Raw genomic sequence first — 16,977 nt, forward strand, 5'->3', positions numbered from 1 at the left:
TATCTGTTTTATAGAAATGTTGAAAAGATTACATTTTAAGGGAGATACCACAGGACCTGCGTAAATGTCCTCCTCATGCCTGCACTAGCTGACATTTTCACTTTCAGTTCTTCCTGAAACTAGGAAAATGCTTTGGCGTTTGTCTTGCCATATCCTATTGGAGAGGATATTTTCACCCACCATCAAGAACTGTCTGCTCAGAGACATCAGGAAGCGCACTGAGGCTGACAGGAGCTGTCAGGTTTCTACTGCCTTCCTGTCCTGAGTGTGCATGTCTGCTCCAGGACGCAACATGGTACACCAGTCTCAGTCCAACTATACGCATACTTTCTCCTCTATGGGAACTTAGGGCCTTGCAAATTGTGTGTATATGTGGCAGTAATTCCTAGTCCAGGAGATGCTGTTTTTCTCTGTCCCCATCAGCTCCACGGCACACTGAAGCCATGACACCTCCCTTTCTCACACACCATGAGGGGTGAGAGTGCTGACAGCATCTAGCTGAGGCAGGGACCTTGTGTAGAGCAACCTGCTTATCAAATGTTTGTCTCTGTGCTTTTTGTGAAAACTATTCACCAAAACTAATAGTCCCATTGAAAGTACAACAGTGCCATGTATGACCATCTCTTTCCTTCAAGAGGGTTTTTGCTGGGTATTGTATCCACTTACCTCAACCTGTAATGAATCTATTGGAGCTCTACATCCAGTATAATCTTCAGCAAATTTATTTCTTTATCTAATGCCTCACACAGATTTTATACATTCAAGAATTAAAAAATCAGTTAAAGTTGGTACTTGCATACTCAACTCAGCAAGATTCTGGTCACTGTTAAGAAAACACGGGCACTGCTCCTGGCTGTGGGAAGGAATTACTTATGGAGGGGCTCTAATAGCTTCTTTGTAGACTGAGAATTCATGAATTCAAACAACTTTCTGTAAGTCTGAAAGCAACTGCATTAGTTCTGACTTTGTACCAGTGGGAAAAGTAAGAGCTACTTTTTGGTCATAGTGAAGGTTAGCAAAAGCTTTCAAACATTTTTTACCTTCCATACAAAATCCAGGATAATGGCACTGCCGATGGTTTGCAAACAGTTTTGGTCATAATCCTGAATGTTCTTGCATTTATGGGGATTAAATCAGACTTCAAATAATACCGGAACATAACTCTGGTGGTCTAATCGCTTAATTATGTCACTTTAACAGTGATACATTTTTATTATTTACAGAAGAGGTCATAAAACTGTTTGCGGATGTTTAACTTCTGATTATTTTAATTCTAGCAGTAAATAATGTAGCAAAATAGCTTTTAAAGATCTTCTCTGAATGTATTTTTTATGCTTACAATATTCCCTGAGTAATGTTTTAACAATTGCTTTAAGCTGAATATCCTCTTCCATATGAACAGCCCTTAAATCACAAACTATAGTAAAATTCTGTTGAAAATTAAATAAATGGAAAATTGGTAGTTCTTAATTAACCAGTAAGAAAAGTTTATGAGATGCAGATTGAATAAATATCAAAGCTTCTGAGCTATATTATCTTTCATAAATTGGCTTTTCTCCAATTAGTGTATGCTTTCAGAAGCAGGGAAATAAGATGAAAGGATCTGCATCAAAACTGATTACTGCTGAAACAAAATGGAAGTTGCTGCTTTTGATAAAATACAAGACTATTGCAGTGCTTGAATAATTTTATGGGAAGTTGCTGCCTAAGGCATATGTTTTACTGTCTGATACTGAATGCATGAGGAAAGACCATCTGTTTTTTTCAGCCTGGACAAATATATGATCCAGATTGAACCACTAGAGGCCAAATATAATTGCTCTGTGTTTTGCTTTGTACTACTCTCTACCTACAGCAGCATCCTCTTGTATAGCATGTATCATAGCACACAGTTCAAATGATGGCATTCGAAAATACTTTTTCCTCTATTGAAGGTTATAAAATGACTATCCAGAGCTTAGTGCAATCCTCTACACTTCATCTGTCACTGGAGAAATAGTTCATGATAGGAAAGAACAACTTCTGATACACTGTGACCAATGCAGTGTTTGAACCTTAGGGACTTATTTTTGCTGGACAAATCCTTGTTTAATGTCCAGCCAGGTGGAAGGTGTTGGTGTGTTGCATGAAAGATGCTTCAGTTCTAGCTGGGGAAAAAAAAAAAAAGGTGCTTTCTTGCATGTCCCAAGTAAACAGATTACATTATAAAAGACAGAAAGTGAATCCTAACTATTGGTTTACTTTGAAGGAAAGCATGTCAGTGGCAAATAAACTACAGAAAATATTCCAGAACACTTAATCCTTTTACTTTTGTTGCTAGTGTTGTGTTTTACAGCACCTAAAAGTTTGCTTTTAGTTTTGCAAAGCTAATAGGACTGGGTTTCTCCCCTCCCCCAAATGCTTACAGTCTAATTTTAGACATAATATGCTGAATGGCAGTAAAAAAAAAGTGTTCAGTGTTAGAGGGAGGAGTGAGGGATAGAGGGGCAAGATTTGAATGTGTGGGTGGATAAATGCAAACATTTTTCTTTTGTTCTTTAATAATAATAATTAATAACAATGCTCCATTCTTTGTAGAGTTTCTGGAAAAATTGAGAACAAAAGGTTATAGAGGTTTGGAAAAAATATCTTTCCAAGACTACTCTTATGTATGGCTTGAGGACTATTTCTGCTTTTCATGGATGATCTGAAGAACTATGTCTACCAGGTGCTAATCCAAGCTGCACCTGGCTTTCCTGAATATTAACCTTCATTTTGATTAATACACTGCTTAACTGTACGAGTTCCCTCTCCTGACTCACTTTATACCCATCTACTGTGAATTAACACTTTGCCCACACTGATCTTCTAAATCACAGTCCTGAGGAATTATGGCAAAGCAAGTGGTGGATGGGTGGAAGATGGTTTTGTGCATGCAGGACTGGGGTGGGACTTAAAAGGTTTAGGTTTGTTCCACATATAAAGACGTTCTGTGCAGCCTCAGGCAAGTCCCTTACCTTTTCTGTGCCGTGCTCTCCAGCTGTGATATGGGAACAACAAGCTTTCTTTTTTTCCTGCTGTGCCTGTTTTCTATAATTGTGCTCTAAGAGATCTCTTCCAAGTGAAAACTTGTATTGTGTGTTTGGACAAGACCCAGTACAACTGGGCCTCCAATTTAGTTGGTATTACTGGAATACAACTAAACAAGAGCAATTTTTAATACCTAAACACAAATGAAGCAAGAAAATATCATTTTAACTGATACAGGACTAAAGAAATTCAGCAAAAGGAAATTACATCCTTTTACCGTAAATTCTTAGTCACTTCTTAATTTTATTTTGCCCTCCATGCAAGCCTTAATGAGGAGAAACCACATTTATGCCTATGCCAGTAGGATGTAATTATAGGGGGGGGTGTATCTGAAGACTGTAGCAACTGAAACTACGAGTAATGTTCTGGGAGATTTTTCTTTTTTAAAAAAGTGGGGGAAGGGGAGCAAAATTGCTCACAAGATGGATTTTTGTCACTTGAATGAATTTTTTATGAAACCTTTAAGCATATATATATGCTGATCTTTTATCTTTCTTCAGTCTGGAAGATAGACTTGCCACTGGTATGTGCTAGAGACACCCTTTACCCTCCTGGATGCTGTTTTATTTACGGTTCTTGGTAGAGCTTATATGCAAGCTCTATCAGGTTTGATTTTTCAGAGTAGTATTTCACCCCAGCAGATAAGTGATAGACTACAAAATGTGCCTCCAATGTCTTATCACATAGCACATCAGATTTTCTAATAGAAATTCTGAAGAAAGGGACTTACATTTTTCTCTGATGTACTTGATATATTACAGCAATACTATATTGCAGCAATATGGAAAGTCTGTATGTTATAAGGGAAGGAGCAAGTTTAGAACTTGAAGCGCAAGTGGGGACAGATGCAATAGTATATCAAACCTTGTAGAATCGTAGAAGAATTTAGGTTGGAAAAGGCCTTTTCAGATCATCTAGTCCAACCTTCTGCTCAAAGCGGAGCTCACTTCAGAGTCAGACAGGGGCCTTTTCCAGACAAGGTCTGAAAATCTCCAGGGACAGAGATTTCACAGCCTCACTGGGCAACTTGTTCCGGTGCTGAACCACCTTCTCTATGACTTCTTTCCTTGTAGCTAATTATAGTTTTCTTTCCTGCAAATTGTATCCTCTCTGCCTTCTTTATAAGCAGAATTAGATAGCTGAGGACAGCAGAGGTCTCAGCCTCCCTTTGTCCAGGCTGGATAAACCCAACTCTGCTCAGTCCCTCCTATATGTCATGAGCTGCAGCCCCTGACCACCTTGATGGCCCTCCACTGGGCTCGCTTCAGTCTGTCCATCTGTCTCTCATGCTGGGAAGTCCCAAGCTGGGCACAATACTCCAGATATGGTCTTGCAGATGCCGAACAGTGGGAATTAATCACTTCCCTCAATCTGATGGGTACGTTCTTGCTAGTACAGTTCAACATGTGGTTGGGTTTCATTGCCACAAGAGCACACTGCTGAAGGATGTTCAACTTGGTCACCAGAAACACCCATACACACCCATACACTTTTCTTAAAATCTGCTTTCTATGTCTTCAGAATTATTGTGTTGATTAATAGAAACATCATATTGAAGAGCACATGCACCCTCTACATAGATGAGTAATATCTATGCTTTTTCCCTTTGTCCCTGGAAGAGAACTGAGTCCCTTTTGTATCAGGAAGGAGCCATTTTTACTTTCTTGTAGATTCATATGTGCATTAATTACAATACCTATTCATGTTGGGTTACAGTGTCTGCTAACAAGAGTCCCAGCAATTCAGACAAAAGCTAAAGGCCTGCCCTTTGTTTGTTGCCCAGCATGACTGGCAAGTGTTTTAAGAAGAAAATTAGGAAAACATTGATACAATCAATTATTATTATTACTTGCAAAATCCATTGCAAGAATTTAAAACACAGAACATGCACTACTTTGCACTCATTCAGTATGCTGCCTGGCTGCTGATTAGTCAGTCCATGGGTAAAATGAACTTCTCTTCTGATCTGCTTCACAGATGGTTTCACCAGCACAGTATTATTAATTTTGATGAAGTACTACAATGGGAGAGGATATTCCTTATCATCCATAGTATTGGCCTCAGAGCATTACCAGCTCTGCAGGCTCATGTCTGCAAACACCACACGTGCAGTATGCTATAAGGATCAGACATGAGATATGCAAGAATTTCTGTGGTGATACCTGCATCTTCCTTGCAAAGAGATTTAGCAGCATGTTGATGCTCTGCTTTGCATGTGTGTATTCATCAATACCATGAAACATGCAAGCTCATGCAAGCTCAAAATTGCGGTCATGTTTTCCCAATTGTAGTTGCACAACTTGTGTAAGACTTTCTTAATTCACTCCTTTGTTTTAACATCTTCAATGGATTGTATGATATTAAGTTTGTTCCCAGAATGGAGCCTGTTCATTTAAGGCAGTGATGCCGTAACTCAACTACTTCTTGGCTTCTGGTAGTTTGTACATGGAAGTTTGTTGCTCAGAAGGAAGTTGTTTCAGATGGACAGTTAGGTGCAATATGTATCTCAGCTCTTCAGTAAGCTTATACAGCAGATATTTCTTGTCAGTTGTGGGAGCAATGATTTTTCAGACTGGGGAGGGGACTCTCCCATTGGTGATCTTTCTTTAAAGCCGCTAAGAATATCTGGACTGCATAAAAGTTAAGGATTGTGATACCAAAAGTAGTGTCTGTGTATATTGGGTCATTTCTCTAAAAAATCTTTTCTTGTGTTTGTTTCTGTTAATTCTACCATTGCTCTTCAGAAGCATATGGATTTAGTAATACACTATTTAATGTCCTTAATGAACTTAGTAGTGGTTGAATTCCCTTCTATTAATGAAGACTATTCACCAAGAGTCCTCTATTAATGTTGGTGAAGTAGGATCAATATAGATACTGGGTCAGGGTTCTGAAAAATATTAACAATTATTAATATTCTTTCTTTTTCAGTTTTCTCCTTGTGTTTGGTTGCTTGATTTTGTCCGTGTTTTCTACTATTCCTGAGCACACAAAACTTGCCTCTGGTTGTCTCTTCATTTTGGTAAGTGAAACTTCTAAATACAAGACAGTTTTATAGATAATTTTATATACACTCAAATCCTCTCCCTCACCACAGAGAAAACAGTATAATTCCTGAATGCTTTAAGAAACCAGACTTTTCATCAGAATGATGAAAGAATAATAAAATAGAGGATTCCACCATCTTTTTCTTTAAAAACAGGTTAGATGATTGTATGAAAGTGTTAATAAAGTACTGTATTGCATCCCTTTCTTTGCTTGAGAATTGCTGTGGTTTATAAGTGACAGTTTTTCTACTGCATTTTGTCAGGGACTGAGAATGAAAGACCTTTGATACTGCTGCTACCATTTATAAAGTCAGGATGTAGTAAGAGGCACTTATACTTAAAATAGGAAATAATTGCGGTATCTTAGATACCAATTGGTGCTAGCTATTGGTAGATACTGACATTTTAGTGGCAGTTGCTGCAGTAGGATGTGGTAGTTTCATTATTTCTTCATAATACATGCTTTTGTATTATGTTTATCTCTCCTTTTTCCCTTCTGAGGTAGATACAAATGGCTTTAATCCCTAAAAGTGCTTAACATTTTTCATGCATTGTGTGGACGCCACTTTATTCATCTGCTTCTTGATGGGCCATTTAGTGCTGCGAGTGATGGCCTGAGGATAAGCAGTAGTGATCATTAAAATGTCACTATATACCCAGAGTTACCATGGTTATTTCAGTTCCATGTATACAGCAGACTGTGGCTCGTTAGGTAGTGCCTGGGGTGAAGTAACTGTTGACAAGTGCCAACATTTTAATTGTCATCACTGTGTATATCCAAAAGCCCTGGTCTTCAGAACAGCTCCTTAATTAATTATGGCGTGAGCAGACCAATAAGCATAATTATGGCGTATGCTATGTCTTTACAGCACAATATGCCACTGCATCAAGATGCCTGAACTAAACGTCCAGAGCTGGCTAGGTGCAGATGTGTGGTGTTCTGCTCCATCTGATGGTTTCTTAGCTGGGCTAATTAGAGAGACCTGTGCTAAATGTGGTATTTTGCTTCCTAGCCATATTAGCACTTTTTCTTTTTCTGGAGAAAAGATCAGATGGCGTTAAAACAGCTAAAAGTAATCAGATTTAATCCTACACTTATACCTAGTCCCATTATTTACATATCTGAACAACACTTTGTAAATGGAAGTTTGTTTGAATGTTCTGCAACTAGTTATATTATTGCAATTACTACACTAACTGCTAGGATTTTCTGGTATAGAAAACAGGAAAATTTGATTAGTCTGAAAATACCCTACTTCTAATAGCAGGTGGTTTTGTGACAAGTAATCTGTTTCCCTGTATACTTATGCGAATTGATTGTAGAAATGCCATTTGTTCTGGCATAAAATATGCATTTCCCATGAGCCACACGTTTGTTGATTGTGTTGATATGCTTACCGCCACTGATTCCTCAGCTGGCTGATAAACACATTCCCTGTGCTCTGCCATGGCTCTCCCAGAAGCCTGAATGTGGAGAAGCTCTGTGAAGTCCTGGGTTTGGTCCCACCACTGGGCAGAGGTGTGGTGAGCTCTGCTAGCTGATACACCAGTACTTGTAGAGGGGTCCATCAGTGGAGCGGAGCTGCTCAGGCTCTGCGACAGGACACTGCAGCACTTTCTGCTACTGCAGCTTCAAAGGTGGACTTTGTTCGTCTTAACGGTTCTGACTGTACATCCTATGGCATCCTCTGAACACAGAAGTGGCCTTAAGGAGGAAGAGGGTGGATGGTTAATCCTTGAAGCATCAGTACTAGCCTGGTCCAACATTTCTATGCTATAGTCTAGTGTGTTCAGCAAACCCTTGGCAGGAATAAATCTAGTGATGACGAGTTTTACAGCTTCTGCTGTGGATCTCTAATGGAGAAAAATATAAACACAGCAGAGTATGAAGTTCCAGAAGCAGGCTAAAGCTGACTGGTTTATTCCAGTTTGCTGGTGCATGATTTTCTGCTTCTCTGCATACTGAATCATTAGCCGATATTGCCAATGTTATCAACAGCATGCTTTTGCAACCACAATACATTTCTACATTAACTCAGGAGCAGTTGTTTTGACTGTGCCAACACATAGCTGCAGTCACTGGAGGTTTCGCAACCTTTTCCTTGCAGTGTTTCACACAACTCTTACAAATGTGTCATTTAGTAGAGACAGTTGTATTAACTATCAGAAATCTGGTTTAATACTGTTTTGCTTTATGCTCGAGATGGGAGATATATGTTTACTTTCTAATGAAGTACCATACAAATACCACAATCCGTAGAGCTGCCTGCTGGATTTCTGTGAACTGTTTGCTTTGCAGATGTATTCCAGATGGTCCCCCCTACAGCCATGTTAATTGGCTAAAAAGCTAGTGTAATGTTCCTTCAACTTAAAACCTGAGCTGCTGCCTGCACTGGCACCTGTGGCTTTTGACATATTGCAGCTATTCATAATTACACAGGGAGGTTAAAAAGGAAAGTGTAGATGAGGTGAGCAAACCTTTCCTTCCTTCTCAGAATGGTCAGAGGAGCTGAGAAGATTACTGTTCTGCAATCAGTCAATTCCATTTATCTCCCCCAGCCTCACCTTGCAAGGGCACGGAAAACCTATCTCCTAATCACTGCGTCCAAAATACTCTCTCAGAAAAATACAACAGTGTACAATAGCTCAAAGTAAATCATTGTTTAGGAAAGCAGTGTTAGCTGAGGGTTTCTGAGCATCAGCAGAGGTTAATGGACTTGTCTGGACTGCAGAAATGCCTGAACTCCGCTCCCAGAGCCGACGTAAACCTGCCCCACTGTGTCATGCCGTACCCAGCCAGGGCTTCACTTCTGGCATCTGCACAAATACTACTGTGTTCCTAGGCATCTTCTACTTATCAGGGGGCCTGTCAAGGAAAACACATTTAATATTTGATTTTTATGCTTAAAATGAAAGTCCTGCAGATAAGTGCGTGTTACATACAGCAATGTTTTATTGTTACATCAGTAATTAATTTGGTTAGATTTTTGTCCAGAAGTAATAAGCCTAACCAGGGGGAGAGCAACAGCTAAAACTCCGTATACCTACAATGATAATTATGCTTTAGCCTCATCTGTGCACACAACTTCTGGCACTCAAGTTGTAGCAGTGATATATCCCAGACAGACAGTAGAATAAAATTTACTCAACATCAAAAAAACCACAAGCAGCTTAAGAATCCAACTAACACAGCAAGAAAATAATCTTTGGTGTATTGCTGATCTCCTACAAGTACGTTTGCTGGCACTTTATCAAATAATAAACACAAGGGAAGTAAAACTTAGGCTGGGAACGCAAAATCAAATCTTTTTGGGAAGATAGCCAAGAAGGAATATATCTGGAACTGGAGGTCATTCACTTTCATTACCAAACCCTCTATATTTTAAGATCATTTTCAACTAAAGCTCTGTGAATAACTTTTCACTTCTGTTTGTTTCCTGTCAATTCAAAAAAATAAATAAAATAATTTGAGTTGATGCACAACGATTCGGCAAATCAGAAAGTCCAAAAAAAGTCTTGGATTAAATGTTTCATTTGACCTGGCATAAAATTTAGGCCATTTTAAAACTTTTGGCTTACAAGTAAAATTGAGGCTGTAGGAAAGAAATGGCATTTTTATTTGAAATGACAACGCATTCAATTTTTTTCATCATTTTCATTTTAAACAAAGTGGAGAGATTGCAAAGCTCGTGAATTTCTGCAGGACTGGTTTTGTCAAATCTGGTTTGTGTTTTTCTCTGGAAAAGGCTGGGGTAGAAGGCTGTATGCAGTTCTGTGGGACAAGGGCCTCTGAAAATGTACTCTAGGAACACATTCTTCAAGCAGAAATATCTCCCAAAGACATAAAACCACACAGTGTGCAGTAGATGAGGCTAGCTTCTACATGTACTGTGGTCACTTATATGGATCCAAAAGGAGAGTCTAGTAAGTGCTTCTAGCAATTAAGATCTTTCTAACATTCCTTCCTTCTCTAACATTTTCCCGTAAAAGAAACACAGAAAGAGGGTAAACACTGATTAAAAAACATGGGGTATATCTGCCCCATAGCAAGCAAGCACGTATTCAATTTGTCTCTGCTCCAGAAGAGTGAATCCATCCACAGAGATGTAATCCTATAAATCCGCTACAAAATTTTAAAGCTGGGCAGAGTGGATTTAAAAAAAAGGGAGATGGATAGTGGTCAGTTCAAAGAAGTAGCATTTTCAGTTTAGATTTTTTTGTCCCAGAACTTGAATCCTCTTGCAATTCTTGGATAAAAGACCACCAGACCTGAGCAGAGGACTGGATGGATGGCTCTGTAGGGCCAGCTAACAATGCATAAAAGGAGAAACGAATGATCTTAAGAGATTTCAATTATAGATACATGTATAACAAAGACGGAAGGGTATAGACCATGCGTTATTGCAGTTCTGTTGCAGTTTTCTCTCTTCCAAGAGAAACAGATGAACTGATCCCTCAGCTAAAAAATCAGTATTTTTCAAGTTTGCTAGAGCTTATCATAACTCAGAATCAGTGTTTCTCCACAAATACTTATTTCCAATTTTTTTTTCTACCCAAATCAAAGCAAGGTTTTGAAATTTCAAAATTTCTGCATAGGAATCTCTGAAAAATTACGTGTGTTAGACATACAAAACTAACATTATCAAAGATGTAATAAGAGAGGGGAATGTAATGTTGATAAGGTCTCCCCCTGGTTAGGCTTATTATTTCTGGACAAAAATCTAACCAAATTAGTTACTGATGTAACAATAAAACATTGCTGTATGTTGATAAGCCTTCATGTTTTCAGTCTTGCTTGGATTCAAATACACTAATATTGTAATAAGGTGATAACATGAGCATAAAACAATTCAAGCATGTCATAATAAAATACCTGTTAGGTTTGAAGGAAAACAGTCATAGAATCATAGAATGGTTTGGGTTGGAAGGGACCTTGAAGGTCATCTAGTTCCAACCCCCCTGCCACGGGCAGGGACACCTCCCACTAGACCAGGTTGCTCAAAGCCCCGTCCAACCTGGCCTTGAACACTTCCAGGGAGGGGGCAGCCACAGCTTCTCTGGGCAACCTGTTCCAGTGTCTCACCACCCTCACAGGAAAGAATTGCTTCCTCATATCCAAATCTACCCTCTTTCAGTTTAAAATCATTACCCTTCGTCCTATCACTACACTCCCTGATAAAGAGTCTCCCCCATCTTTCCTGTAGGCCCCCTTTAAGTACTGGAAGGCCGCTATAAGATCTCTCTGGAGCCTTCTCTTCTCCAGGCTGAACAACCCCAACTCTCTCAGCCTGTCCTCATAGGGAAGTGCTTCAGCCCTCTGATCATCTTCATGGTCTCCTCTGGACCCGCTTGAGCAGGTCCATGTCCTTCTTATGTTGGGGGCCCTAGAGCTGGACACAGTACTGCAGGTGGGGTCTCACGAGAGCAGAGTAGAGGGGCAGAATCCACTCCCTCAACCTGTTGGCCACACTTCTCTTGTTGTAGCCCAGGATACAGTTGGCTTTCTGGGCTGCGAGTGCACATTGCTGGCTCATAGTCAGTTTTCCATCCACTAATACCCCCAAGTCCTTCTCCTCAGGGGTGCTCTCAATCCTCTCATCGCCCAGCCTGTATCTGTGCTTGGGATTGCCCTGGCCCATGTGCAGGACCTTGCACTTGGCCTTGTTGAACTTCGTGAAGTTTGCACAGGCCCATCTCTCAAGCCTGTCAAGATCTCTCTGGCTGACACCCCTTCCCTCCAGCATGTCAACCACACCTCATCTTACCACATCAAAATAAATAATTTCATCTCTTTGCTGATTAAATTGATACTTTCCTATTATGTATACTGATTTCATCAAATCAGAGCTGACTTATTATAAAAATTTGGACCAGATCTCATTACAATTGCTTGGTAAACTTTGTGTGCAAACAGAGCAGACTTCCCATTGTAAATGTAAGTGCTGGTTGCAGTTTTCTGAAACTAACAGTTATTAGAAGGAAGTCTGATAAGGCAAAAATGTAAATGAAAAGGTGAAGTTATTTAAAAACATATCAGTAGATGTCCCCAAAGCTGTAGTTCTTCTGCCAGAAGGCAGCGCTGGCACTCCCAACAACCAACAAAGCTCTAAAACAAACAAGCACACACTGTAGCTATGAAGAGAGATCAAAGTAATAATAAAAAATATTTCATAACAAAGGAACATGACACTGCACATAAAACTGTAAAGGTATCTATGAAAAAATCTATTGCCAACAGTGCCAAAGATTATAATATACACTTCAAACACTTTAGAGAATAAAGATGTCTTGATACCAGCATGTCTATTATTGATATGTTTCTGGGATGGATTACATTTTCAGTAATGTTTTGTCCTTTCTTTTCTTTTATTGTTCTGCATTAAGCAGGAATAACCTTTGTAAAGAGAAGAATGAAAAATCACACATTGAATGGAATCATTTTTCCTGTGTAATTAAAAAATGCAATATATTATAATTCTACTGGGAAAGCTTAAATGGGTTTGATGACTAAAGATGACTAAAACAGCATTATTATACGTGATCTGCAATCAGGGCAAAGAAAAATCTCATAACTGAATCACTTAAAGAAGGTAGGATAACTGTGAATGGTTACCTCGAGTGCTACAGCATTCAACAGCAAATGCAGTAGAAGGCAAGGGAGAGTTTCAGAGTTGCTGCCAGAGCATTTCTCAGGCAGACAGAACTACCAACCAGTTACATTCCAACAAGAAATCTCCATTTACTGTGCAATGTTAAGATCAGTGGAGTTGCCACAAGTCAATGGCTGCTGGATGAAATTCTATCCATGAAATTATTTTCCATTCCCTCTGAATGAGTGGGTGGTACTGTGCAATGAAGATGGATAGAAATAGCAAACCCACAAGCAGTGTTAGATGTAACACAGCTCACGACCTGGTACAATTTTAACATTAAAATGACTAACCTTTAGTAAGAAAGCCAGTGTTGATTTTTTAAGTAGCTACATTATACTCTTTTATATTCTTATCTATTCCTATATGAGCTGTCACTTAGCTTGTCACTTGTACATGACATTATATGGCTATACACAGAAAGTCAGGAGAGAAGATACCAGTACTGTGAACAATCAGTTTCTGATTCCCTTTGTTTCCTAACACAGGGAGGACTAGTATTCAAAGGTGGAGAGCATACTCTTAAGTGGGAAAGGACCGTCCATAGGGACCACTTTGTCCAGAGGAACACACAACCTCTAGGAGGATTTTGAGATTGAGTGGAAAATGAGGAGGATTAGATGTTAGTGATGGGGTGTCAGGATTCAGATTAATAGGGATATAATTCTCTGAGGAGGGAAAAGCACAGCTCCTTTTAGTCTAATCACTGCATTGTGCTAAAGAACCAAACCAGCTGTGCTTGACCTCTTTTAAGGACAAACGAGCAACACTCCTTGCACAACTGCTCTTCCATGACATGTCTTCCTTCTTGTTTTATCAGTTTAAGTGATAACAAGGTAGCATGGGAAACCATTCCCAGGTCATAAGTGTAACATTTTCCGCAGATGTAGATTTGTAATAGTTTATGCTAGACTCTGCAGTATTGAATTTTATTGGCTTCACGCCAGAGTTTGATAAGGATCCAAACTTGTTATATGGAGAGTAAGAGCTACCTCCTTAAAACAGGCAACAGTTTAGATTGCAACAGAAAAAATGGGTAGATGTCAAACTCTCTATCAGAAGTTCAGACCTGACCCTTGTTAGGGAAATACTGATTTGCCAAATGGAAATGCAGAATATGTCTCGAGTGGAAAGCCAAAGTACATGGTTATAAATAATATGGAAGGAAAAAGTCTACAAAACACTAAATGTCAAAAGGAAAAGGATGCTGAAAAAGACAGAACATCAGTGATATGAAAGCTGTTTGGAAACCTTGAGAACACCCACCATCTGAGTAACACAGAAACCATAATCCAGTCAGTCACTTTGCACAGATGTGACAAAGCAAAGCATGCAAAGACATAGCTTGCTACAGTTAAAATGTGAACTTTCCTCAAGTGAAGAAAGAAGTCTGTTCACAAGATTCAGTTTAAAAACTGCAAAGTTAAGCAAATAAGTATCAAAATACAGGCAAATATAAAAAATATCTGTAAGTATCCAGAGCAGACATACCTATAAAACAAAAATTCAAAGAGAGTTTAAAATGTAACTGATGGTAAATACACAAACACTGAAACTAAGTCTAGTCCTGAGGACCATGAACTGTGAGTAAGCTACAAAGATGAATTAGCAAAATCAGTACTGTCCATTTTAAACTTGTAGGCTTCCACTGAGTGCCTAAGGAAAGTGTGTATGTCATAGACAGGATAATAACTTTGGTATAAAATCTGAACCAGACAGGAATTGGCTGATTGTACCATATGAAGATATGATCACAGGAAATGAATGTCTCACAAAGATATAGGTATGTTTTTGAGAGGATGTGGAAGGGGTTTGTTCTTTGCTTTTTCCAAGAGACCAAAATTCCATAAACCTTGAAAAAAGATAATAGGAAAAACTGCAAAAAAATCAGAAAAATGCATAATTTGTGAAACACAAGACTTGGTATACTGGCTCTCAGAGTCTAGTTACTGGACTAAAAATAGGGGACCAAGTCACCTTTTTCACTGAACCTAAGGAACTGAAAAAAAAATTGTAAAAAAAGACTTGTTCAAGTAACAGAAATGTTTGGTGAGATGACAGAAGTTAGTATCTTCAAGAAACTAAATGCATAAGTGGGATTTTGGCATTCTGGGTAAAGTGCCTTTCAAGTCCAGTTTACTAAAAGTTACCAGTTGTCAGAAATCATTTTCTTAAAATTGCTTTCTGAAAATGTTTGGTACTGGAAACATTGCAGTGTACATCATCCCAGGTGCCCATAGGTCTCAGTGGTCAAAACGTACTCCTAGGGAAGCTCTGCTAATGAGCTTTGTGAACTGGGAAACCTCAAGAAGAAATAACTTAAAATAGCAACAGCAAATCATTTGCAGAGTCTCTAGGAATTAGCAACTCCAAACATGCTAAGACCAAAGAATAGAAGAATGAATATCTCGTCCCGCTCTGCTATACAGCATGTCAAATGTTATCAGTTAATTCACATACATGTGATCAGCCATAACAATTAGCCTAAACCCCTTGCATCAATAAAAAATCATCACGGATGCCAGAGCATAAAAGGATTCAGAGTCTGTACTGGCTTTGACACCCATTCTGCATTTCTTTTGGACACAGCAAAAGATATCAAATTCTTCACAAACATTTCAAAAGGAAGATTTGGGAGCTGTGTTGCTACAGAGACATGTACTTGAATGTCTGCCTGTAACATGTGACATAAAAACATGACTACAGCAGAAGAAAATGCGTGAAGAAATTACAAAGAATATGCAAAGGCCTGGGTACAGCTGTACAGGGCTTCATTGCTTTCAATATGTGGATAATTTTAAAACCAAAATGAGACCATTTACTGCTGATATCTCACTACAGAGAAGGAAAATTTGAACAAGTACAAAGCAGGATACAAAAATGTTTGGGAAGTAGAATATTATTCTATAGTGCAAGTTTTATGCCTATCATTTCCTTTCAGAAATTCTCTCAGAAGTGTAGTTGTACCTGACACATAAACAAATGATATGGTGCAAAGCAGTGAGTGCAGATGTCTGGAAAACACCATATTTAAGGGTGATGCTGTATCATAGACACATTGGGTGGCGAAGCCAGCATTTCCCACTGCCACTTTCCCAATTTGAAAAAGGGTTTTCAGTGATCACCAGGGTCTTCCTAGAAGAACTGTGTCCACCAGAAGCCAAAAGGAGTTTTGGGATGTGTTTGCCCACACATGCTCTGACATGGTAATTGCAGTAAGCATGATGGCCAGGAGCACAGCTGCCCAGTGCAGCTGTGTGGCACTCATTCCTGTGGCACCAGCAGATCCTCAGCAGTTGGTCCATGGTGGTGTGAAGTGGGTCTGCTGATCTGGGGAGGCAGGAGGGTGTCTGTACTTCCTTCATGGATGCTGAGGAAGGTTAGCACAGTGTCAGTGCTAGCAATTGTGTATTGGGTCTGATATGATAAATACTTGTATTTACTCTGTAAGAGATGATGAAAAACATAATTAGATGGCAAGTACGTAATTCTGGTGCCTGCTTGTACTATCTGATTCAAAACTGGTTTTACTTGACCTAAAAAATCTGGGCTTTTTTCTGTTGTATAAAGAAGCATGACTTGCACATGCCACTTCAAGTAATAAACACAAAAAGCTAAAAGGGAGTACAAGAGCAGAAGTCCTGTATAACGTGGTTAATTAAAACTAAGCATATCACTGGGATTTTAATATTACATCAATAAACTTGTAGCTGTGTATTAGTTTAAAAGGCACAGAACTGATTTCTCAATAATATTCTATTAATGTAGAATCAACATGGGAAATCTTAATCATAATTTGGAAAAGGAGTATAGTAAAAGTATCACATTCATTATAAAACTGATAAACGATAAAAAAGTGCATAAATTTCATTTCATGCTTATTGTGTATTGCACTGGGAGCTGAACTGAAGTCTCTGGTTGTGATTTATATGCCACTAATAGGGTCTATTCTGAGTTATGTTTTCTGATTTATGGCCACCTCTCCCACTCTTAAACTGCAGTTGGAAAGAATTGAAACATTAGTTCTTTAAATGTATGTTTGCACATGTAGATATATTTGTTAGTGTTTAGATCAAAGATCTCCCCTTCTAATGCTGAACCAGGAATAACACAAATGTGTTCAGATTATACTATTATTTTAAATTATAAAGCATGCACATATGCATAACTGGTGGTTTTAATCTGGAAACTGGCCACTATGACAGAAGTCT

General features: G+C 38.9%; 1 protein-coding gene across 1 annotated transcript in view; it reads left to right on the forward strand.

Moving 5' to 3' along the window:
* The window catches only part of KCNQ5 (potassium voltage-gated channel subfamily Q member 5), a 295,700-nt gene that overhangs the window by 197,819 nt on the left and 80,904 nt on the right, over positions 1-16,977 (forward strand). Inside the window, exon 2 of the mRNA XM_074861878.1 lies at positions 6,001-6,091. Coding sequence (XP_074717979.1) covers positions 6,001-6,091 — 91 coding nt within the window. The remainder of the gene's footprint in view (positions 1-6,000; positions 6,092-16,977) is intronic.

Source organism: Strix uralensis, chromosome 3, assembly GCF_047716275.1.
Source record: "Strix uralensis isolate ZFMK-TIS-50842 chromosome 3, bStrUra1, whole genome shotgun sequence".
NCBI classification, from domain to species: domain Eukaryota; kingdom Metazoa; phylum Chordata; class Aves; order Strigiformes; family Strigidae; genus Strix; species Strix uralensis.